The sequence below is a fragment of the Brienomyrus brachyistius genome, chromosome 4 (assembly GCF_023856365.1).
Source record: "Brienomyrus brachyistius isolate T26 chromosome 4, BBRACH_0.4, whole genome shotgun sequence".
NCBI lineage: Eukaryota > Metazoa > Chordata > Actinopteri > Osteoglossiformes > Mormyridae > Brienomyrus > Brienomyrus brachyistius.
Genome location: NC_064536.1, coordinates 22035344 through 22058623, shown reverse-complemented (window position 1 = coordinate 22058623; position 23280 = coordinate 22035344). Strand labels below are relative to the sequence as shown.

The window sequence follows — 23280 nt, the reverse complement described above, 5'->3', positions numbered from 1 at the left end:
CCTCCCCCAACATTCAGATGTGCTCACAATGCTCCCCCCAATACGTATTATTACGGCCTTGATCCTCCACCCCCTGCCAATGTTGACTCCATGGCAACAGCCTTAGGTAACATAAACAACAGTGTTCCTTTACAAATAAGCATTCGAAAAAATATCGGTGTTTTATTCGAATTGCTGTTTACTTGTACAGTATCAAATCAATTAGTAAAACACTGTAAAATGATAACTAATGGTGATATTACTTGCATAACGTGAATTCCACAGAGGCTTTAAAATAACTAACAAATAAGATTTGTATACGGAATTATTTGAATACATGGTACAAACACGCCCCCTGCTGGCTATTACATGCCGTGACACGCGCGCACCTGCGCTATCGCTTTCCGGAAGCGCGATACAGGAGCGTGCAAAGCGCGAGAACGCTGAGCGGATGACGTCAGCGCGTTTAAGTTTGCGCGGGACTTGACTCGCTCTTCGGAGTTACAGCGAAACGGTAAATAGACTAATAATATAGTAACATAGGCTAATTATTTCATCATGGCCCAGTAAACCAAGATTAATTTATTTTTCAGAGTTGGACGCATTATATGTTGGAATATTTCACAGATGGGAAATTGTTTTGCGTTGCTGTTTTGACAGATAGTTTGCTAGCTAGCCCGGGTGACGATAAACAGGGGTCTGTGCAAACGCCGGGTCGCTAACATTCCCGACTGGATATCGTCTCCTGTCGTTCTCACGCCGTAGTTCTGACGGCTGCAGCATGACCAAGAGGAACTCTTTCCTACGCTCCGTCAGCCGGGAGCATCTGCCCGACTTCCTAGGCTTCATTCGGCAGCATGTAAGTGTGAAGCGGCTTCACTCAGTCTTGTTTCTTCATGTCCAATAAATGCAGTTTCGTTTTTTAAAATTCCCTTATTAGATAGGTGTTTCTTTACGTTCCTTGCATGTTCATATGTTGTACTTCTGGTTACTTAAAAGTCTTATTAGGTTCTTGTGTTAGAAGTTGTTGTGTAGTTCCTGCTCCATTGCTTGCTCTCGTACCTGAGCATTCATCGGAAGCTCAGCTAATCTACGCTTCCGCCTAGATGACTACTCGGGAGCCGTATGTTTGTAGTAAGCTATTTGCCACACTCGGTCGTCGCTTTGAACAAAAGCGTTTGCTAAATATATTAAATGTAAGTATTTTTCCTCATGATTAAATTTACAATTTTTCATTTAGTATGCGCGGTTGTACACTGCGGTCAAGCTATTCGCGCTTGGTCGGCGCACGGTCAACTCAGCCGCGCTTAAAATGTGTGGTGCACGCATAGACATAACATTACGGTATCAGATGGCGTTTACGAAAGACTAGCGATCGCGCATAGGAAACGTGATTTATAGTCTTATTTATGAAGTATAGTCATATTTATGAAGGATGCATTTAATTACAATTAGTTTTTTATTTTACAATAATGCATAGACAAGTCATAGATCTTCTTTAAGACAAGGTCCTAGGCTATTCCCAGACAAAATTTGGTCAACGTTTACTGTACCTTTTTCAAGAATAGGTACTTTGATTTTCCATGGTTTCATGCGCATTTAGTTATATGAGCCAAGTTTGACAGGCCATATTTCAGAATTTCCCATAATGTATAAACAAGTATACCATCTGAATCACAAGGTCCCAGTGCATTTCCAGACAAAATCTGGTGAACTTTTACTGCACCATTTTCAAGAAAAGGCACTTTGAAATCCCTTTTTTTAAGACAGGATTTACAGTCCTTAACTCACAATTTCCCCATTATGTATCTACAAATATTCTTGTGAAAAATATATTTTTGGTGGTAGAAATCAATAATATATGTTACTGCAAGTAACCAGCGTATGGTTCTTTTTTTGCAGCTCTAGTCACTAACAAACTTACCCAAGCAGTACCATGTGAAATTCAGTGCCAACCCGAGGGGGGGCGGACAAGGTCACATTTCCTCAGGGGGCCTGGGATATCTGGCTGATACCTCATATATATTCATTGTGTAGCATTGTAATCCATAATCGGTGAAGTATTGTACACCATAGTTTGCGGATTGTGACGCTCCCTGCCACAGATTCTCTGGTGTCTTTGCAGCATGCTCATGAGCACCACAATTCTTTCCTTGTTTGGCATGTAAGGGTGATCATGATTGGTGATGAAAATGATTGATCTGATGGGATTAGGTTTGGAGTATCTGGAAACGATGCTTCTAAAGTGGTGTTACTGTTACTTTACAGGCAGCTTCCTCACCTGCATTGCTTCCCAGTCTGGCATACCCAAACACCACCAATGTAATGCAGTTGAGGTGTTGAGGGTGAGGGTCACAAAATGTACTTGATAGACATTTGTCCCCTAACATGCCCTTTAAAGAAAATGAGACGTTGAATATCAGGTTGAGAAAATAATTTGTTGTATAACCCCAAATCAGAAGAAGTTGTGATGGTACCAGAAATGCAATTTAAACAAAAAGCAGTGATTCTTAAAATTACATTGACTTTTATTTAATTGCAGACAGTGTCAACCGAAAACATTCCAAAAAATGGAATGGGATGGGGGCAATTTAGGGCTAGTAATGAGGTTTGATACAAAGCAGTGTTTATACATTATAGGAAAATCTAAGAAATGGCCTCTCAAAATTGACTCATAACACCAAGTAACACATTTCAAAGTGAATTTTATTGAAGATGATGCTGTAAATGTTGACCAAATTTTGTCTGGAAATCGCAAGGGATACTTCCCTATCAGAAGGTATAAGACTTATTTCTACCTTACTGGAAAATTCTGAGATATCTGCTGTTAAACTTGGCTCATATATCCATCCATCCATCATCTTCCGCTTAATCCGGGGTCGGGTCGCCGGGGCAGCAGTCTCAGCAGGGAAGCCCAGACTTCCCTCTCCCCGGCCACTTCATCTAGCTCCTCCGGGGGGATCCCGAGGCATTCCCAGGCCAGCTGGGAGACATAGTCACTCCAGCGTGTCCTGCGTCTTTCCCAGGGTCTCCTCCCAGTGGGACATGCCCGGAACACCTCCCCAGGGAGGCTTCCCGGAGGCATCCTAATCAGATGCCCGAGCCACCTCATCTGGCTCCTCTCGATGCGGAGGAGCAGCGGCTCTACTCTGAGTCCCTCCCGAATGACTGAGCTCCTCACCCTATCTCTAAGGGAGAGCCCAGCCACCTTGCAGAGGAAACTCATTTCGGCTGCTTGCACCCATGATCTCGTTCTTTCAGTCACTACCCATAGCCCTGACGGAGTCCAACCCTCACCAGGAACAAGTCCGACTTATTGCCGCCCATGCGGACCAGGCTCTGGCACCGGTCATACAGGGACCGAACCGCCCTTAAAAGGAAGCCCGGTACCCCATACTCCCGGAGCACTCCACACAGGACACGGTCGAATTCCCTCTCCAAGTCCACAAAACACATGTAGACTGGTTGGGCAAACTCCCATGAACCCTCCAAAACCCTGCTGAGAGTAGAGCTAGTCCACTCTTCCACGGTCAGGGCGAAAACCACACCTCTCCTCCTGAATCCGAGGTTCGACAATCCGGCGGACTCTCCTCTCCAGGACCCCCGAATAGACCCTACCAGAGAGGCTGAAGAGTGTGATCCCCCTGTAGTTGGAGCACATCCTCTGGTCCCCCTTCTTAAAGAGGGGGACCACCACCCCGGTTTGCCAGTCCAGAGGCACTGCCCCCGATGTCCATGCGATCCCGCACATGCGTGTCAACCAGGACAGCCCCACAGCATCCAGAGCCTTGAGGAACTCCGGACGAATCTCATCCACCCCCGGGGTCCGGCCACCGAGGAGCTTTTTGACCACCTCATCGACCTCCGCCCCAGAAATAGGTCAGTCCACCCCCAAGTCCTCACACTCTGCTTCCATATCGGAAGGCGTGTCGGTGGGATTGAGGAGGTCTTCGAAGAATTCCTTCCATCGACCCAAAACGCCCCAAGTTCAGGTCAGCAGCGCACCATCCCCACCATAAATAGTGTTTAGTGATGCTGCACCGCTTTCCCGCCCGGAGCCGCCGGATGGTGGACCAGAATCTCCTCGAAGCTGTCCAGAAGTCGTTCTCCATGGCCCCAGCAGAACAAGAGTCCCCAGGAGGAGCGCTTGGTTCATATAATCAAACATAAATAAGAGCATGCATTTCAAAGTGCATTTTTTTGGTGTAGTAAATGGTGTAGTAAAAGACCAAATTTTGTCTGGAATTGGCCTTGGACCGTACCTTTCAGAAGGTATAAGACTTGTTTATACATGTGTCAACAATTCTTGTGCACTGTTTTCTTTAAGTAAGATTCCATCCACGTCAGAGCATTAGAAGAAAAATGTAACTTTGAAAATTTAGACAAAAAATAATTATGATTTACTATCGAATGCCTTTTAAGAATCAAGGAAGGCAGCACCAATAACACCTCCCTTGTCAATTTAATTTGCTCAATTCAGCTTTTAATTTGCTCAATATAATAGCAAAGTGCTGTTTCTGTTGAATGATTCTTCCTAAATCCAAACTGCATAGGATGCAGTGGAGAATGATCTTCCAAATAGGCTATCACCTTGATACATACAACTCTTTCTATTACTTTAGAAATAACTGGGAGGATGCTAATGGGTTTATAGTTTGTGACATCAGTTACATCACCAGATTTAAAAATGGGAGTTACTACTGCTGTCTCCCAGGGATTAGGAAAATAACTTTGTTTAATGGACAGATTGATCAAGTGAGTAACTGGAGAGGAAAGAATATTTGCATACTTTCTAACAAATGCACAATCACAGTCAAAAAATATCTTTTGCCGTAGAGTTCTTAAATTGGCTTAAGATTTTAATAACGAATGATTCTGGCACATCTAAGATGTTAAACAATGGATTGCATCATTTGATGATGTAATGACCTTCTCCCTTGAACCAAAACCTAGCGGTAGTTCTTGAACTGATACAATAAAATAACTATTGAACTTATTAGAAATTTGGACATTATCTTGAGTTAAAATTCCCTGCTCTTGTAATTCATACCTGCCCTGCGATGGGCTGGCCCCCCATCCTGGGTTGTTTCCTGCCTCGTGCCTATTGCTTCCGGGATAGGCTCCAGACCCCCCGCGACCCAGTAGGATAAGCGGTTTGGAAAATGGATGGATGTAATTCATACCCTTTCTTTTATTATTGTCTTTCTTTAATACTCTAATATTGTGCCAAATTTCCGTACAATTCCCTTTTGAATCATTTATAATATTAATAAAATTTAAAATTTCCATTTAATCCATTTACAACTTTATTATGTAACTGCTGAAAAACTCCCCTATCATGGGCTAACCCAGACTTGAGTGCAATTTTCAATGCATGATCCATCAGCAAAATGCATGAAATTAATTTCTGAAATTAGGTGTGTATCTGGAATAGTTTTGAAACCACGGCCTTTTGAAATTTTAAATTAATTTCATGGGTCAGTCTGTGCCAAATCAACCAATGTCCAGAAAAGTTCCATGGGCATCATTCCTGATTTTGATGAAAACTTGGTATTTTGATCCTAATAGAGAACACTGAAAATTCCCCAAGTTTTATTGAAAAATTCTGATGCAGTCCAAAGTTATGGCCCTTTCAAATTTGGGTGCCACGCCCCTTTTTTGCACTCGTGAATCGCGCATGTCATTTGTAAGGGTTTTCAGGAGACCATATCTTTTCAGTGTTCTCTATAAGGATCAAAATACCAAGTTTTCATCAAAATTAGGAATGATGCCCATGGAGCCCCTGGTTGATTTGGCATGGACTGACCCTCAAACATTTTGCTGATGGTATTTTGCAGTTTTTTAGTCTTTATGACACATTTGGCCGTTAGTTGGCAGTATCCATATGTGTATCACTATTATAGGAGTGTCTGAGTAATTCATCATATTTTTACCGTGTATTCTTGTGTATCTGAAGATGATCTGACAAAAGTTTGGTGTTGCTGCTGAGCTTCCTTATGGAGTTCTTTTTTTTTTTTTTTTTAAAGACTAAGCTGTCATGCTCTTGCTGCAGTACAAATTTAACCAAAACGCAAATATTATGTAGGTCACGGTTTCACAGAATCGCCACATAGATTTATTACAAAAAGGGAAACATGCTGTCAAATATCAAGGGCATCCCGGATGAGCGTTTTGATGTGCTTATTTACTTTATGGATCTAAAAACAGTGTACATGCCTGCAGGGTCTCAAAGACTAATGCTGGGGACCATTCTAACCTATCGTGTGTCCTTAGCGTACCTAGTGCTCAAGGTTAATAATGCCAGCAGCTGCACTGATGGTTCCAGTGACCTGAACAAAATTCTTCCCAAAATTTGTGCAAAATCAATAACTCCTGAACATTGCTGTATCTAGGTATATGTCGTGCAAGTCATTGTGTTTGTGTAGGGTTGTCACTTTTTAACCGATATTCGAGCATTCCTTCAATTACAGCGTGAAAAATGCATATTTGAGCTTTAACTCATTTGAGTTTCCAGTTGTCACTGAAGCCCATTAGAACATTTGTTTTGATTTTGTTGTTTGCTGTCTACGGAGCCCCTAGAAGGTCAGAGTGGGAAAATATTTTTTGAAATACTTTTGCCTTCCCTTGCAATACTTTTCTTATCGTGTTACACGTGCCCACTTGCTATTTGCCCCAACATTACAGCAAGGATAAACCTAAATGATACAGGCGTTCTGTAAAGTCCTGTAAACTATGGTGGACAATATACACCATGTACCTTAATATTAGTTAGGTAATATTATGGATTTGTAAACGTATTTATTAACAGTTGACACAGCCCTCCTGTGATTTGATCTCATCTCGCCCAATGCCCAGGCGGACCGCACTGACCCATTCGACTTGGAGGAGGTGCTGCAGGAAATGCCCCGGGACCAGCGGAGGGCGCTGTGGGAGAACCTGACAGCTCTCTTAGCTGAGACGCTGCTGGCGTACCCCGTGGAGCGATGGGACGGGGGCATGGCTAGCGACAGCGAGGACGAGATGGAGGTGGAGGTTTCCCTTGACCTGGTGAAGCAGCACTTCTTCTCTTCCTAAGTCACTAGAAATGTTTTTATTTTCTATGATGTAACATCAACGGTGGAATGCTGTTGTTATAACATTATGCTTTATTATTCTCCAAGTAGAGTTCAGAAAGACCAGGTATCATCATAATTTTTTCTCTGATAAATAACATCACGCTGTGTAGCTCTGTCACACTGTAGATCCCCAGCTGCATGCATCATAATGAAACCGCTCAAACCACTTTCTGTAAAGGAAGCTGCCGTAATGACACAGAAGTTCACTGATGAAATAGCCTTTGTTGTTTAGTCTGCCTGGTCACGCTCATCCATGCTGCCGATATGACCAGCCAAGTCAGATTCAATTATCATTATTATTATTACCACTGCTACTGCTTTTAATCGTAATAATGATAATCATCATCATATATGGCCTTTCTGGACTTTCATATTAAAGTGAACAATTTTTTAAATAGTTTTATGAAAATTACTTGTTTACATTTTATTTAAATTAGCGTTTTATTTAATTATGCTTTTGTCCAGAGCAGCACACATTTTTGTGACAGCACTGTCAGCCTGTCCCTGGAACAGTCGGGGGTTAAGGCCGTTGCTCAGGGGCCCAGTGACCAGCAACCTTCACATAACAGCACTGCTGTCTAAGCAGATGAGCCACTCGCTGCCCCCTTAAAGCATTACACAGCTGTTAACGAACTCCTCTGTTGTTTCCCTATGTAGAAGTCCACGATGTCGGTGATTGAGGGCGTCACTGCCGTGGCCTCTGCATCCGTGGCGGTCATCCAGGAGGACGACGCGTACTCAGCCTTGCTGGAATGCACCAACATCTTAAACGGTAGGTTGCCGCAGAACTTGCGAGATCAGCAGTGGCCTCAGGGTTTGTAGGGAGCCAGTCCTTTCTGAAGAGCTTCTATGCAGTTCACAGTGGTGGAATGAATCCCCTTGTTTCCCGAAATCTTAACCGGTGACGCGCCCCCCTTGTAATGATGGCATGTTCAAGTTCTCTAGTTCCAGGCTTTGTCACGCTGACAGTTGTACACTGTTCATCTATGTAGCAGAATGCCTTTGCACTTGCTTACAGGATTGCAGTTGAAAGGAAGCATGTGATACAGAAAAACAAGTTAGTCATCCCTTCACAGTCGCAATAGGGGCGGCAAATTCCCATGAATGTGGCGATTTGCAAAGAGTATTTAGATCCCCCCCCCCCAAACCTCAACTCATAAGTCTGCTAGCCTGAATAACATAAGATGTGTTTATAAGCAGTAGTATTGTGCTGTACACTTTGCACGTCGAAATTTGTCATTTCCTATAAAATATAAAATCTTACGTAATATAGAAACCATCTAAATAATGTCCCTGTATGTACAAATTTGCTGCTATACTTACTTGGAGCACTGCATTATGGACTTATTATTAACAAAATTAGGCACTGAAAAACGTTTACTGCAAGTAACTGCAAGAAAGGTGAGATTCCGCGGTCAATAAGACAGCTAGCATGAGTGAGGCTGGCTGCCCAGACAAAGATGTGTGGCTGTACCCAAGCCAAGACGTGTAGATCTCATTTTTCTTAATCCAAAATAATTTTTAATATGAATGAAATAGTATTTAACTACACTAACAAATATCATATGACTTCAATATTTATATAATCATATAATTTATGTGATCCAAATCATTTTCAGTATTGGTCTCATATTCTTGGCTTACGTGTCATCCAAAAATATTCCCGTTCAGTTGTTCACAGGCAACGACTGCGAATGACTGAAACCATAAATGACAACTTTGTGAATTAAGAAGATGTAAAATAAAAATGATTGCAAAATGGACATTAACAATAGACAATAAGAATGTTAAAGGTGTTCTTTCTCTGCAGGCATCAGGGCTGCCCTGCCGGCCTCGGAGGTCCCCCTGCTGCTGGCCGTGGGGCGGCTGTGTGAGGCCTGGTGGCGGGCCGGCCTGGAGGGCCGGGAGCCCCTGGGTCTCTCGGCCTTCCTGCAGTGCCTGGAGAGGACGCTGGTGCTGAAGAACCCCGTAAGTGGCCCTTTGGGGAGCGTCGTTTATGGCCCAACGTGCCGTCTGCCTGGGTCAGCGGCTGGATGGGAAAGAACTCATTATGAAATTGAACTTTTTTTTCCTTCTTCTGAACACGTTACACAAACTTCAATCAATTTACAAGTTTATTGTACTAATCAATTTACAAGTTTTATTGTTGCACGTGTTCCGAGGAAGACAGTGAAGTTCTTCACAGGTTGCAGGGGTGGGGACAGATGCATATGTGTAAAAATACTTAAAACAAAAAAAAAACAGGAGAGAGGGAGCAGCAACCTGCAGTGTATCGCCATGGGTCAGTGCCTGTTTGATCTTCCTGTGTTTTCTCCAGCAGACCAGCTTTGGCTTTCTGGAAGCTTCGTTTTCCAACAACTAAGCGCTGGTCTGACAAGGACACATTCGTGTGGCCGACTGCAGCCGCTCGCTCTAATATTTTTAATAATTAAGTTTTGTTGTAATGAAAGCGGCATGATTTCCAGTGCCAGCTGCCCGGGGCGTTTGGGGCCACCTAAGCACAGCATGGCTGATTTGAAAGCTCACTTGCGTATCGCCTCTTGCTGTGTCTGTCATGCTCAGGGCCCAGAAATCCAGCACCTTTGGAGTCTGCACGCCGTGCTGCAGGGCGTCCCCTTCCAGGCGGAGCACAGCCAGGAGCTGACGGACCTCCTGCTCCAGTGCTTCATGAGCGTGGCCCACATCAGGCGTGAAGAGGTAGAGTTGGGGGCCTTGTGCCCATTATGCCCCACTAAGTAGCCCTTTAGTAGCCCTGGCCCGAAAGGGAGACCTTGTAGATGTTATTCTGCTCCTGCTGCACATCACGGCTTTAGCAGAGCTGCGGTCTCTCTCTCACCCGCAGGGGAGACGCTTTCTGACTTTCCTCTTCAGCTGGGACGTCAGCTTCATACGAATGATTCACGGGACCATCAAAAACCAGCTTCAGTTCTTCCCCAAGTAAGTATCGGGTTCGAGACCAGGGCATCGCCTCCCTGTGACATAATAAAACACCTGCCCATGTCCCCCCCCACCCCTCAGCAGCATACTGAACTACCTGATTAAGGCTTGGGAAGTTCAGAATCTTCTAGAGTGTCTGGAGTAAACACCAGCACCTCTTCTCAGGTCCATCACGGATAACGTGGCTGACATGTACTTTCGAGCCTGGAAGGCAGCTTCCGGAATCGTCTTGCAGGTGCGTAGGTATTGGTCTTGTACACTAGGAGTATTTTACTTATTTTTTTTGGTGTGTTGGACATTGAAATGGCGGTAAGGTGGCACTGTTTGCATGTTCTCCACGTGTTGTCATGGGGTTTCCTCCACAGTCTAAAAACATGAACTGGAGTATCCCGATTGCCCATAGCTATAACTGTGTGTGTGTGTGTGTGTGTGTGAACTGCGATTGGTTGGCGTCCCATCTTGGGTTCTTCCCTGTCTTAAGCCCGTAACTTCCAGCATAGGCTCCAGACCCTAGCAGCCTTGCACAAGACAAGTGGGTGCAGAAACTGGATGGACATCAATACCCTTTTTGTTTATGAAATATGACCATGAATAGCTCTGTGTTGGTCAGGTAGATCTGCTGATTGTCACACCCTTGGATTGGCCCGTCTGCGGCTGAACTTCATCCACGTGTGCGAAGCTGTCTCACTCTCATTGTTGTCCAAACCTGCTAGGAAATTGAAACCACTTGTATTCAAGACTTCATGCAGCATGCGGTTCTCCTGCGCCGGAGCTCGCCCGTCCATGCCAAAGTCCGGCAGGTGAGAGTGGCCTGTCAGCTGGTCAGCAGTAACTAACGAGGTGTGGCGAGCTTGCATACTGTACTGTCCCCGTCAAAAGCTGCGGGTTCATGCTAAGGAAAAGAGAGAACAATGTCGGGGTCCAACAGAAGTGAAAGTAGTACGTGGATATGAAGCTGAATGAAATAAGCTGTATGACACCCATAAGACGCAGGGCAGAGTTGTGGTATTTCTGCAGCAGCCTGCATGCTGACCGGCAAGCTTTCGTCCCCAGATCCTCAGCTACTTTCACAAGCAGAAGCTGCGTCAGGGAGTGGATGAGATGCTGTGGCGACTCTATAAGCCCATCCTGTGGAGAGGACTCAAGGTGCGGCCCCTGAAACACGGACGTCCCCTTATTACCTGTGTGACGTTTTTCATTTCAAGTTCGATTTGTTTACGGTGCGTTTATAATGCCGTCCCATACGAGTCAAATTTGACTCAAGGTCCTAGAAAAACGGGGTAAAGTGAGATTAGAATTTATGACCACGTGGTTACAATTCCTGCCCTTTATAGGTCAAAGGTGTTTTCTTTTGCATGCATCTCATGATGCTTTTCTGTGAGGTGAAGTATTCCCTTTTTTTTTTCCTGAGCAGGCGACGAACTCTGAGGTGCGTGCTAATGCCGCCCTGCTGTTCACAGAAGCCTTCCCCATCCAGGATCCTGGGCTGAGCAGTGAGAAGCTAGATGAGGCTGTTCAGAAGCAGCTGGACATGCTGTTTGTGAGCAATGGCGCCCTCTGCTGTCACTTATCATATAACACACAATAGTATACGGCCGAATGTTTCGAGAATGACAGAAATATTAATTTTCACAGTCTGCTGCATCAGTTTTTGTGATGGCAATTTGCATATACTCCAGAATGTTATGAAGAGTGATCAGATAAATTCAAGTAATTGCAAAGTCCCTCTTTGCCATGAAAATTAACTTAATCCCAAAAAACCCATTTACACTGCATTTCAGCCCTGAAATAAAATGACCTGCTGACATCATTTCAGTGATTCTCTCATTAACACAGGTGAGAGTATTAATGAGGACAAGGCTGGAGGTCACTCTGTCATGCTGACTGAGTTAGAATAGCAGACCGGATGCTTTAAAAAGTGGGTGGTGCTTGAAATCATTGTTCTTCCTCTGTTAACTATGGTTACCTGCAAAGAAACATGTCCAGTCATCAATGCTTTGCACAGAAAGGGCTTCACAGGCAAGGATATTGCGGCTAGTAAGATTGCACCAAAATCAACCGTTTATCAGGTCATCAAGAACTTCAAGGAGAGAGGTTCAGTTGTTGTGAAGAAGACTTCAGGGCACCCAAGAAAGTCCAGCAAGCGTCAGGACCGTCTGCTAAGGTTGATTCATCTGCGGGATCCACCAGTGCAGAGTTTGCTGAGGAATGGCAGCAGGCAGGTGTGAGTGCATCTGCACACACAGTGAGGCGAAGGCTTTTGGAGGACGGCCTGGTGTCTAGAAGGGCAGCAGAGAAGCCACTTCTCTCCAGGAGAAACATCAGGGACAGACTGATATTCTGCAAAAGGTACAGGGATTGGACTGCTGAGGACTGGGGTAAAGTCATTTTCTCTGAATCCCCTTTCCGGTTGTTTGGGGCATCTAGAAAAAAGATTGTCCGGAGAAGAAACGGTGAGAGCTACCATCAGTCCTGTGTCATGCCAACAGTAAAGCATCCTGAGACCATTCATGTGTGGGGTTGCTTCTCAGCCAAGGCAGTGGCTCACTCACAAATTTGCCTAAGAACACCGGCATTAATAAAGAATGGTACCAAAACATCCTCAGAGCAACTTCTCCCAACCATCCAAGAACAGCTTGGTGACAAACGATGCCTTTGATTGAGCTCCGTGCCATAAGGCAAAAATGATAACTAAGTGATTTGGGGAACAAACATCGACGTTTTGGGTCCATGGCCAGGAAACTCCCCAGACCTGAACCCCATTGAGAACTTGTGGTCAATCCTCAAGAGGCAGGAGGACAAACAAAAACCCCCAAATTCTGACAAAATCCAAGCATTGATTATGCTAGAATGGGCTGCCCTCAGTCAGGATTTGGCCCAGAAGTTGATTGACAGCAGGCAGGGCGAATTGCAGAGGTCTTGAAAAAGAAGGGCCAACACTGCAAATATAGATTCTTTGCATAAACTTAATGTAATTGTCAATAAAAGCCTTTGACACATTTATGAAATGCTTGTAATTATACTTCAGTTTGCCATAGAAACATCTGACAAAAAGATCTGCAAACACTGAAGCAGCAAACTTTGTGAAATCCCATACTCAAGTCATTCTCAAAACTTTGGGCCATGACTGTATATATCTGCAGCATATTTACAAATAAGGGCTGTGGCATACCATGTTCGTAAAGATCCCCCCCCCTTTGTGTCCATTGCCAGGCCCTCCTGGAGGACCCTCACCCCATGGTCCGATCCACAGCTGTGCTGGGAGTGTGCAAAATTGTGGCCAAGTACTGGGAGGTCATCCCACCCTCCATCCTCGCTGACTTCCTAAAGAAGCTAGTGACGGAACTGGCCGCTGACATCAACTCCACCGACGTGCGGTGCTCCGTCTTCAAGGTAGCGCCTTTCCTGGGTGGATGTGTGCGGTGGAGGTTATGATTTTTGGATTTTCCCCCTGGACGCGACCACCAGTAATCCATATGCTGTGGCAAGATTCTATTTTAAGAGCAGTTCGAGTTCCCCTGGGAGATCCTCATTGCCATGTGGATGTGATGGTGGTGGTTATAACTCCTCATTAGGGACACCAGCCATCAGACATGTTAATATTCAGAGCAGTGTCCTGAGCTTAGAATCAGCCTGATAAATAGTTCATAGCTTTTAATTAGGTGGGCTGCCGATGGAATGTAAGCATGGACTGGAGGTCTCGGGGTTTAATAGACGTGCTTAGCCCGTGTTTATCAGAACCGAGAGTCTCTTGGGTAAGTAACAGGAGTCCGTTGTGGCCCTGTTCTTCGTAACTTTGATGTTTAAGAATTTTTTGCTGTTGTTGAATCAGGGTGTCATAGAACATCGACCCTGCCCTGCGGTAGATATCGGTCATGTTGCGTAGCAGTTAAGGTGATTGTGATGCCGTTGACTGGTTTAACTGGCAGTGCATGACTCTCATCCTGGACAACAACCTGAGCCACCCGCTCTTGGAGCAGCTGCTCCCGGCCCTGAAGAACAGTCTCCATGACAACTCGGAGAAGGTACGCGTGGCCTTCGTGGACCTGCTGCTGAAGATCAAAGCAGTGAAGGCGGCCAAGGTGAGAGCGGCGTGGGGGCTGGGGGACCTGTCCGCTGGGGGCTTCTGGGCCTGAGGAAAGTCTGAATGTAAATAGGCTCTATTACAGCACCTCTGAGACGTTTTGGAGGGAAAAATCTCTTGATACACTGAAATACGGAGAATGAGACGCCTTCAAACCAGTGGAAAGTGATTGGCGTTTCTGGGGCTCTCTTCCTGCACAGTTCTGGAAGGTGTGCTCCATGGAGCACCTGCTGGCCCGGCTGGAGGTCGACTCACAGCCCGTCTCCCGCCGCATCGTCGGGCTCCTCTTCAACTCCTTCATGCCCGTGGACCAGCCCGAGGTGGTTTGGTGTGAACGCTGCGTCACGCTCATCCAGATGAATCCTGTGGCGGCTAGGAAGTTTTACCAGTACGCCCACATATACACAGCACCAACCAACATCGGTGAGGCCTGTCAACTCCTCGGCTCCCCTCTGGGATCAGAAGCAGGCACTATATGTCCTTGCAGGGCATTTGCTTACTTTTAGCGCCTTAAGTCACATGACACTGATCTCTCTTAACCTCTTATGGTGGCTAGGACTTGCCTGATGGAACTAATTGCTTATAAGTTGTTTTAAATTTGGGCCATATTGTACTGATGGCATGTGATTATTTTGAGCCTTGCAACCCAAGAGCCAGTGCCAACGCCTGCACTCTGAAGTCATGAGGAAGTTGCACACGCGGTTTTGCATGTAGACGTGTAGGGGGTGGGAAGCTAAGATCTTTAATCTTCATTGTTCTGAAATTTGGGTGCCAGGCCTCCCAGCTCAAATAATGCTCTAAATTATCTTGTTGGCACCACTACAGCCAAGCTGATGCTAATGATTCGTCGGTGCCTGAACGCCTGCATCCAGAAGGGTGAAGGCGATGACATGAACGAGACAGCTGCCAGCAACAAGGAGAACTGTACCGTAAGTGCACCCCACCTCATGTCCTGTTAGCGAAGCCACCAGTTACTACCAGCATTGTTACTTATGCTCAGTATCAATACGTCATACTTTTTTTTCCCCCTTTACAATTTTTCTGAATTGCTAAAACACTAAATGTCATTCGTCGTTCTTGGAACAAAACCTTTGATATTATATAGAAAACCCCGGCTGCAAAAGTTAAGCACAGCCAGCACACAGTAGTCATAATTTAAACACAGTGATTTCAAACTGTCCACACATGTTTCTAAACATGAGAAGAAGCCAAAGAGTGACTAGAACACAGAATATGTGCCGGATGCGAGAGCAAGTACTGTAGACAAGTAAAATTTTGACGTTGAGGTACAAATGTGTCACACAGGATTCTTCCCCCTGCAAGGGAGAGCATTTCCTGTGATGCAGACAGTTCTCTATCCTGACCCAGCCTTGAAACGTGTTGATGTGGCAGAATGAATATTCTCCCTTGGCTCCAGCTTGGCAGTTATACATCATTTTACTGTAATGTGACTCTCATTCGGCATTTTTTACTTTGTCCTTTACGGAAACTTCTTTGGAGTACTGAATACTGCAAACATTACATACTAGTTTAGTGTATATACAAAATTTTTGGTAGATTTTTTTTTTTGTTACTATAGTCCAGTTTTGCAGCTCAACATGCAAAAGATCGCATCCGCAGTAAATATTTGTCTACATGCCAGCAACAGTTTTTACTAGTGTTTTCAGTTTTTTGTTACTGTGTATAATGACTGCTCAGTAGTGTTTGAATGGCTTGATGCGTGATCTGAAAGCAGTGTTTGCTTTTGAGCCGAGATAATAATAAAGTTTTGGGAAGATTGTTTGATTTTGCGATGAGTCAAAGGTTTTGTTCAGGTTAGTGCTTTGAGAAAAGGAGAGGAGATTTTAGGAAATGCATTTTAGCAATTCAGAAAAACTGTAATGACATTTATATTATCTTGTAAACAGATTAGGGGCGTCGCACTTGAACAGTTAGATTCCTTAATGCTTTGGTAGCTGTTCCGTTTCAAATGCCGGCTTTCGAATAGGTCTTTGGGTTTGCTGCAAGCCTGGAGGTGGTGGCCTGGTCTAACAGCCCTCTCCCCAGGTACTGGAGGATGTGCTCTCCTCCCAGGACACAGCCACTATGGCCAGCCTGCTGGAGGTGGTGGTGATCCTGTGGAGGAGCATCCGCAAGTCGCTGGAGCTGAACCAGGAGGCGGCGCAGTACACCACTTGCAAGTTTGCCCAGGTTCTGCCGGAGTACTTTCGTGTCTTTCAGGTACGATGGTCACCTGACCCTTCGGACAGTCACATGGGAGGCTCCAGCTCCTTGTTCTGTACGTCAGGCGACAGGACGCTGTAGGAATGGGCTCTTTCGGGGGCAGGGTTTGCAGGAACACGCAAAGCTTTGCTCCTTCTGAGAGAGGTTGCATGTCCTTACATGTGATTGAGAGTCTGTGCAGAAATCTGTAGTATAAATAGAAGTCTGAGCTGCTCACTTTAATTCCATTTGCCTATATTGTGCTTTTCACAACACACTTGCTATTAACACGATGGCGTGGTAGTATACTTTTAGTACATAAATGGTTCACGTTTCCTTAATTATCAGGAGTGATGTGGGGGCTACGTGGGGTATGACAATGTGCCCGTGATCAGACGTTCACTGGGTCAAGTGATTCTCTCTGTTGGGCTCTGAGCAAAACCCTTCACCCCCGGTTGCTCCAGGGACTGGCTGATCCTGCTTTGAGTTGTATGTGTCTTTAGGTAAAAGCGTCTGCTAGAAATGTAATTGTAAACGATGAAATATATGCAGATACAAATACCATCCCTGGTAGACTTTTTGGTGTTTTGATACTGGGAAAGGTGTTTTGTTCTGATGCACGTGTGCTCCCCCTGCAGGACGAACGCTGTACGGCCCCCCTGATCCTCATCGCTTCCTTCATGCCGGCTGCGGCCGTACCCACCTTCAGGTGAGTGCGACCAGCGGTTTGACGCTTTCAGACCACTATACAACAAGAAAGATGGCCGCCTAACCTGCTTCCTGTCATGGTTAAAATAATAATGCCCCTCTTAAGCCTTGATGGGTAAACAGCAAAACTGGGTAGGTGGTGGGAAGGATGGGGGGACTTGGTGGTTTCCATGGTGACAGGGCAGGTGACGCGGGGTTTGTCCCCCACAGCTGTGGTGTGCTCTCCAAACTTCGGCGGCTGGAGCTGGGGGCCCAGGTTTCCCAATACGGCGCCCTCATCGACTGCCTCTGCAGCTGGGGACAGGCTGGGCATGTCACGGAGCTCATCACCGACTGGCTGACCGAGGCCCTGCCCCAAAAGACGGTAAATTGGGTCCCATTCAGCTCTCCGGCTGGGTATGAAAGCGTGCCAGAAGCATAACTCCACAAAGAGGAACAGCGTAAGGCGAAGCCTGAGAGCAGCAGGCGTGAGAATGCATGCTGTTTCGGGGGGGTCTGGCAAAACATCTCCCAGCAGCTGCCTTTACATGTCAGTCTAATTTAACAAGTTCGTTTAACAATCAGCCTGATTGCTTTATGTCCTTTGGGACGATCTGTCTTCCAGCGTGTGGTAATTGAGGGTGACTTAATGCTGGGGACCCAAAGGACGGCCCTGTTCAGAATGTTAATCAGTGGAAGTGTCTTTGTAGGTTAAATAATAGCCAAGTGGTCATCTGTGGATACTTCGACGAAAACCCAGCTTGTGCCTACATCTTGAATATAAGTGTTTTTCTAAAGCAGAGTTCTCTCCCCCCACTGGTCAGAACAAGCAAGGCTCCGAGCGGCGGGTCCGCATCCAGGAGGCGGTGGATGCCAAGCCAGACCTGGGCCTGGACTTTCTGGTGTACTTCATGTCCAGCAGGTCCAGACAGGCCCACTTGTTGGGAATTCAGCAGAACCACCTCAGGCAGCTGCTGAAATCTCTCTGGGCCTGGAAGGTAATTTTGTTATGATATCCAGGCTTCCATCATTTCACCTATTTGCAGGCCTTTGGGGGTACTGTGGGTGGTAAATTGTCCCTTAACATGGCCTAGTATGATAGGTGTATCGATGAGTTCAGTCTCGTCTTGCAATGAAAGGACACAGAAGAACTTGCCATATTTTATGTTGTCTAAAAAGCCTTAGCCTTGCCGGCAGCCAGTGTGCCGCTTCACATGCTTGCGCAGCCTACAGCTCGTCAGGTGGAAGGCTAGGAGAGCTCCTCCTCCAGGGTGAGCTGGCCACACCTGTGTGGACTGGTGTGTTCAGGCTGTACCGACCTGCTGACCTCAAGGCTCCCTGCTGTCTGTCTCTGCAGTCTGAGCTGTACGCCAGCCTGGGATTGACGGAGGCGGAGCCTGGCGTGTCCCGGGGGGGGGCCGCCCTCAGGGCGTTCACCATACATGGCCGGCTGAGTGCCCTCCTTCAGAACAAAGTGAGTCTGCCCCCCCACCCCCAGTGTCTGGGCACCGGAAGGTCTTCCGCCGCCTGTCGAGGTTCTGTCTCGTCTCAGGCTGTGACCGGCAGGTGTGGAAGCCGCTCTCCAGCTTATTTGCCTGCATGACTGACTGAGAGAGAGCGAGACTAAGAATTAGAAGTTGATGTTGGGGGAATTTCGAGGGCATTTGCCATAAGCAGACGACCCCAACCACCCTCCAAAACGGAGGTAGAGATGCGGCATTGCTGTTATTTTTGTCACCCTCTGTCTCATAGACTCGTGTTGCCCGCCCATCATGGCTCTCAGGTTAACGAGAGGCGTGTCTGTGTAACCTGAACAACCCCCTGTCTCTGCTGCAGTTCCCAGAGGGGCGGCCCTTCCTCCAGGGCCTGGAGCATTCAATAGCCTGGGTAGCTGAACGGGTTCTTCCCTTCCTGGCAGCCCCCAGTCCCCAGCAGCAGGCCCTGGCTAAGCAGGTCGTTGAGGTGAGTCGAGGGTTCGGCTCGGCGGTGGCTGCGTCACGATGATTAGGTCTGAGGGATGTTAAAAAATGGTGTTGTGCCTTTAAGGGAGGGCTTGGGATTTTTTTTTTTTTATTAGGAACATCAGGGCTGTTTGAGGTTCTGCTTTCAGCTCCGACAAACTACACTGGTGTTACTCGTATTGACAGGAAAACGTGTTTTCTGTTCTGGTAACTGGGCCCATTCATTACTGCATTGCAGATAGAGAATGGTGCCATTCCACTTTATTAGGGCTTATTAAACATTCCTGTAGTGCATCGCTCAAGGCCGTGTTACAGCTCAGCAGAGGTGATTTCATTTATGGTGTTTTAATTAAGGTCTTATTAATTTATTGCCGAATGAGTAGGTTGTATAAATCTCTTTATCCATAATGGAGAATCCAAGGTCGAGTCACGGTGCCAAAATCAGTCCAATCTAAAATAATCCAGAGCCCGAAATCACATCAGACCTGGTCCCAGCTGTGTGTTCAGGATACATGGTGTTTGGAAACTTAGACATTCAGCTTAAAGGTGACTTTAAAGGCCGGTTGCTCTGTGAAATGTTCTTCTATTTGTAAAGATGCTGGCCGTCCTATGGTGATGGAAGTTTGTGTGAGTGCAAATAACTCCCCCTGCCTTAGTCTTTGGCACCACCTGCTGGTCTTGATGTGCGTTGGCCTGCTTGTGTGCGAGTGATGGGAGAGGTCTCTGGTTTTCTGTGGGCAGGCCTGTCTGACAGTGTGCCGGGATGTGACCATGGTGGGTCTCGCGGACGAGGATTTCAGAAGGCAGGTGCTGCACCTGTGTTCCGTCCTCCTCATGTCGGGTGAGTGGCCGAAGCTGGCGGCAAGTGTCTGACCCATGGGTGCCGCTCGCTTGCCGTCATGGAAATGTGCTGGGCTGTTCCCATTGAACAGAGGGAGGCCAACAGTGCATCGTGTCGCTCCTGGCTCTGCTGAGGGAGGTGGCCCTGGAGTGCCTGGCCCAGAGCTCCCGTGCCCGTAGCCAGCAGCTGGACCAGCTGCTCGGTGTTGTGGCCAACATCTTCCAGAAGGTTCTGGAAGTCATGGCTCGCAAGCTGCGCAAGCAGCCGGACGATGGCCTGCAGGTGAGCACGCGCGGGGTCGGTGGAGGCTGGTCACACCGGAAGGCCTGTGATCCTGTACGGTTTAGAGAGCACGTCTTAATTGGTGTCTGGCGATCACCTGTTGCGCTCGACCTAATAGTAGGCAGAGATGGTGGGTGGGGAGGGGATGTGGCCGACGTCCTTCTGAATGATGGTATCGGAAGGCAAACTTGAAAGAGAAACTGCATTATAATCAATGGTGATCCACAAGAAAAACGCATTATAAGATGAAATCGTCCTCTGTGGCCCCGGAGTTTAGAATAATGTGATGAAAACATAAGGTTCTCCCTGAAGGGGAGGAGGTGGTGGTGGTGGCATGCCCGCAGTGTGGCTGTCTCTCAGCGCCAATCCTCCCACAGCTGTGTCAGGAGACCGCGGCTCACCTTGGCGAGTTCCTCGGCACCGTCCAAGACTGGAAGGACGTGAACCTAGAGGCTGTCGGCGGCGTGTTCTCCACCGTCTTCGCTGCGGTGATCGTGGAGGTCCGCCACTCGCTTCTCAAGGTGAGCTGTCCTCTCTGCTTCAAGTAAAATCAGTGGTATAAATTCATAAGGCCCTGGGTCCGTTTTTGATGGTTTTATTTTGGTCCGCCTCCTGGGTTTAGGTTAAATAGTGCCATCTGGTTAGGTGTCTGTCTGTTGTATCTTTGAGAATTATTCTGGGGGTCCCGTTCTCAGGCCTCCTGCCCGGAGGAGTTGGTGGCCCCCGAGACCATCCAGGACCTGCCGCCGCTCTCCGCCTGCTTGCTTGAGACCATCCTCAAGGCCCCCAAGGTCACCAGGTAACCAAGACAGAAAATTAACATTGTACAGATCTAGCCTGATTGTTGAGTTTAATGGGAAAGCAGCCTGTGTGCACTTCATCTCATATATTTTGATTATTTTACTATGTCCTCCAGGTCTTTGCTGAGTGAAACGGCCACGTCCATCGAATCGGGGGCCATCGAGGATGTCACTGGGCTGGCTGCTGTCCTACATATTTTGGCAGTGGTGGGACATTGTGAGTAAATTTGGGCAATGGCTGTATGTTAAACGAATCAAAGTAAATATTGGATTAATGGATTAATTAATGAATTTGAAGTGATGCATTTATGCTTTTTTTTGAATAACTTATTTGTGCGTTCCGGTTTTAAAGGTGTGAGGTGACCGTCACCCTGTGTTTATTGCAGTTTTTTTTTATTTTTATATTTTCATTTGAAATCGTTTAGTTTCTGTTTTCAATGTGGTTTTATTAGTTTTTGTAGACTCGGGATAGACAGTCGTTTTATGTTTGATCTTGATTTTCATATTTTATTTGTTTACAGAAACTCACTGTATTCTTATAGTTCCGGTTGTCATTGACGATGGTAACCCTGGCCACACTATGACGTTTGGGTGTCTCCTCTCCCTGCAGCCGGCCGATTCAAGGCAGAGCTCAAAAGCATCGCTGTCACCATCCAGCATCAGCTCCATAAACACCACGCCGTCACAGCCGAGGACAGCGGGAGCCCAGCCAGGTAATGGCATTTCATACCCTCGTGGTGGCTATCACCATCCCCTTTTGGTAGCTGGGCCCTCGGAGAACTGGCAGTTCCCAAGTGTCAGGACTGAGGAAATTCTCCTCATGTGGAGGGGAATCTGCTAGCCTAGTGAAGTCTGTCAAGTGAGTCGGTGGATTTAATTCACTGGCCCCAAGCATAGAGGCTGCCGCCTAAATAGTCAAATGGCTCATGTTAGTCAAAGTGTCACCCTAGAAGCAGGTGTGGATGGTACCAGTGTTTTTTTCCCCCAGGCCCTGCTGGTAAAGGCTGGTCTTTTCGTACCACCTTTCTCGACGGCCCATAAGAGTGCCCCCCTCCCTTCCAATGGGACTTCATCTTACCCTGTTAAATAGCATTTTCCATGGATGTTACTGGGTGCTAACGGGCAGAAGGAATGCTGGCTCTCCGCTGATGGCCCTCTGAAGTGTTGGTCCCAGCCAGGCGTGTCCTCGTAACGGGCAGAGTGCGATTGAAGGGCCATTTGCTTCCATTTTTACGCTTCCCTGGCGTTTATTTCTGCGCCGTTTGTTTTGATTGGCTGTCCCTTTGAACTGGGCCGTTCTCTTGCTCTAGATTGCCGTCTCCGTATATAAAAGGCACTCAAACTTAAAGACAGACAACCCTGACTGTTTCTTTATCATCCTGTCTCCCCTTACAGAATCATTTATGAGTCGGCTGTGAAGAATTTGAACGCGGTGTTGATGGTGTGACAGCGTAAGTGTGATAAGGTCACACTCCAGCCTCCTTTACCCCAACTCTCTCTCTCAATTTATCATATTTTTTTTATATAAATCATTCATTCATTACCATTACCAAGTGAGAGCTAGTTGGAAAATCTATTATAATTGCACCCGGTTTGTCAGTTAAAATAAAACATGCAGTATATATGTGTACGTGCCATATTTTTGGGTTTTTGAATAACGACTCGGTGCTCCTTGACTGTCAGTCACGGGCCTGGCTTTGGCCTGAGCTGGAATGTTGATCTGACTTTAAAAGTCTGATCTGGCTCGAAATTCCCTTCACAGATGGCGTTTTCCAGACCAGCTGGGGCTCCTGTCTTTGCAACACTGGAGCCCACATGTAACGCAGAAGCGTGTGTGCGTCAGTGTGACACTTCTGTCACTCCAACTTTTTCATCCCCTCCCCCCTCCCAGCAAGTGTCACATGTAAATTTGTATATAGCTATATCTGCTTTTTTCTGGTGTTGTACACGCAAGTGCATGAACTAAAAAAATTTATATTTTAATTGCCAGTGTATCTTTGTATAACTGCTTTGCTAACTGTATCCTGATGTTGAAGCTGGTGTTTCCCCCCCCCCCCCCACCATGTCCATGACACCAGGCACAGCAGCAGGGCAGGCAATGGCCTGGGGGCCTGAGCTGGGAGGGGGCCCCTGTGGGTGGCCGATTACATAGCACAATGCAGTGACAAATCTGATTTTTTTTTTTCATAAAAGTGAAAATAAAGTTCTTGTGTTAAATTTTTTATTGATACAAATTTACACTTCCCAGTAAAATAAAGGTTATGTGTTTTACCATGTTAGGGGAGGGGGAGTTGGAGAGCCCCATGGGGTTCTTTGCGGGAGTCCCTAGATTCGCCTCTGTCTATGACATCACATCCGTACGTTGAAGGCCTTTGGGATGGTTAGCACTTGA

General features: G+C 46.6%; 1 protein-coding gene across 3 annotated transcripts; it reads left to right on the top strand.

Moving 5' to 3' along the window:
* The first annotated feature begins 380 nt into the window (after window positions 1–380).
* Window positions 381–23058, top strand: ncapg2 (non-SMC condensin II complex, subunit G2). Of its 3 annotated transcripts, none has more exons than XM_049012149.1 (29): window positions 381–493; window positions 745–838; window positions 6835–7026; window positions 7752–7866; window positions 8905–9062; window positions 9657–9791; window positions 9937–10031; window positions 10197–10266; window positions 10745–10831; window positions 11085–11177; window positions 11446–11571; window positions 13245–13424; window positions 13961–14113; window positions 14316–14538; window positions 14941–15044; window positions 16162–16335; window positions 16956–17026; window positions 17236–17389; window positions 17829–18002; window positions 18362–18478; window positions 18841–18966; window positions 19707–19806; window positions 19898–20088; window positions 20466–20609; window positions 20784–20887; window positions 21005–21105; window positions 21499–21601; window positions 22284–22339; window positions 22651–23058. In XM_049012149.1, exons 2-28 carry the CDS (start codon window positions 761–763, stop codon window positions 22333–22335), a joined length of 3420 nt encoding a protein of 1139 aa, XP_048868106.1. In that variant the 5' UTR covers window positions 381–493; window positions 745–760; the 3' UTR covers window positions 22336–22339; window positions 22651–23058. The 3 variants fall into 3 exon arrangements, with proteins under 3 accessions (XP_048868106.1, XP_048868105.1, XP_048868104.1); XM_049012148.1 differs by having other exon boundaries at window positions 382–493; window positions 640–838; XM_049012147.1 differs by having other exon boundaries at window positions 382–838.
* Window positions 23059–23280: the final 222 nt, after the last annotated feature.

Coding starts and splice junctions, on each gene's coding strand:
- ncapg2 (XM_049012149.1), top strand. CDS start 761: ATGACCAAGAGGAACTCTTTCCTACGCTCCGTCAGCCGGGAGCATCTG. Junction 14,114..14,315: donor AAGCAGTGAAGGCGGCCAAG/GTGAGAGCGGCG, acceptor CTTCCTGCACAG/TTCTGGAAGGTGTGCTCCAT. Junction 18,003..18,361: donor AATCTCTCTGGGCCTGGAAG/GTAATTTTGTTA, acceptor CTGTCTCTGCAG/TCTGAGCTGTACGCCAGCCT.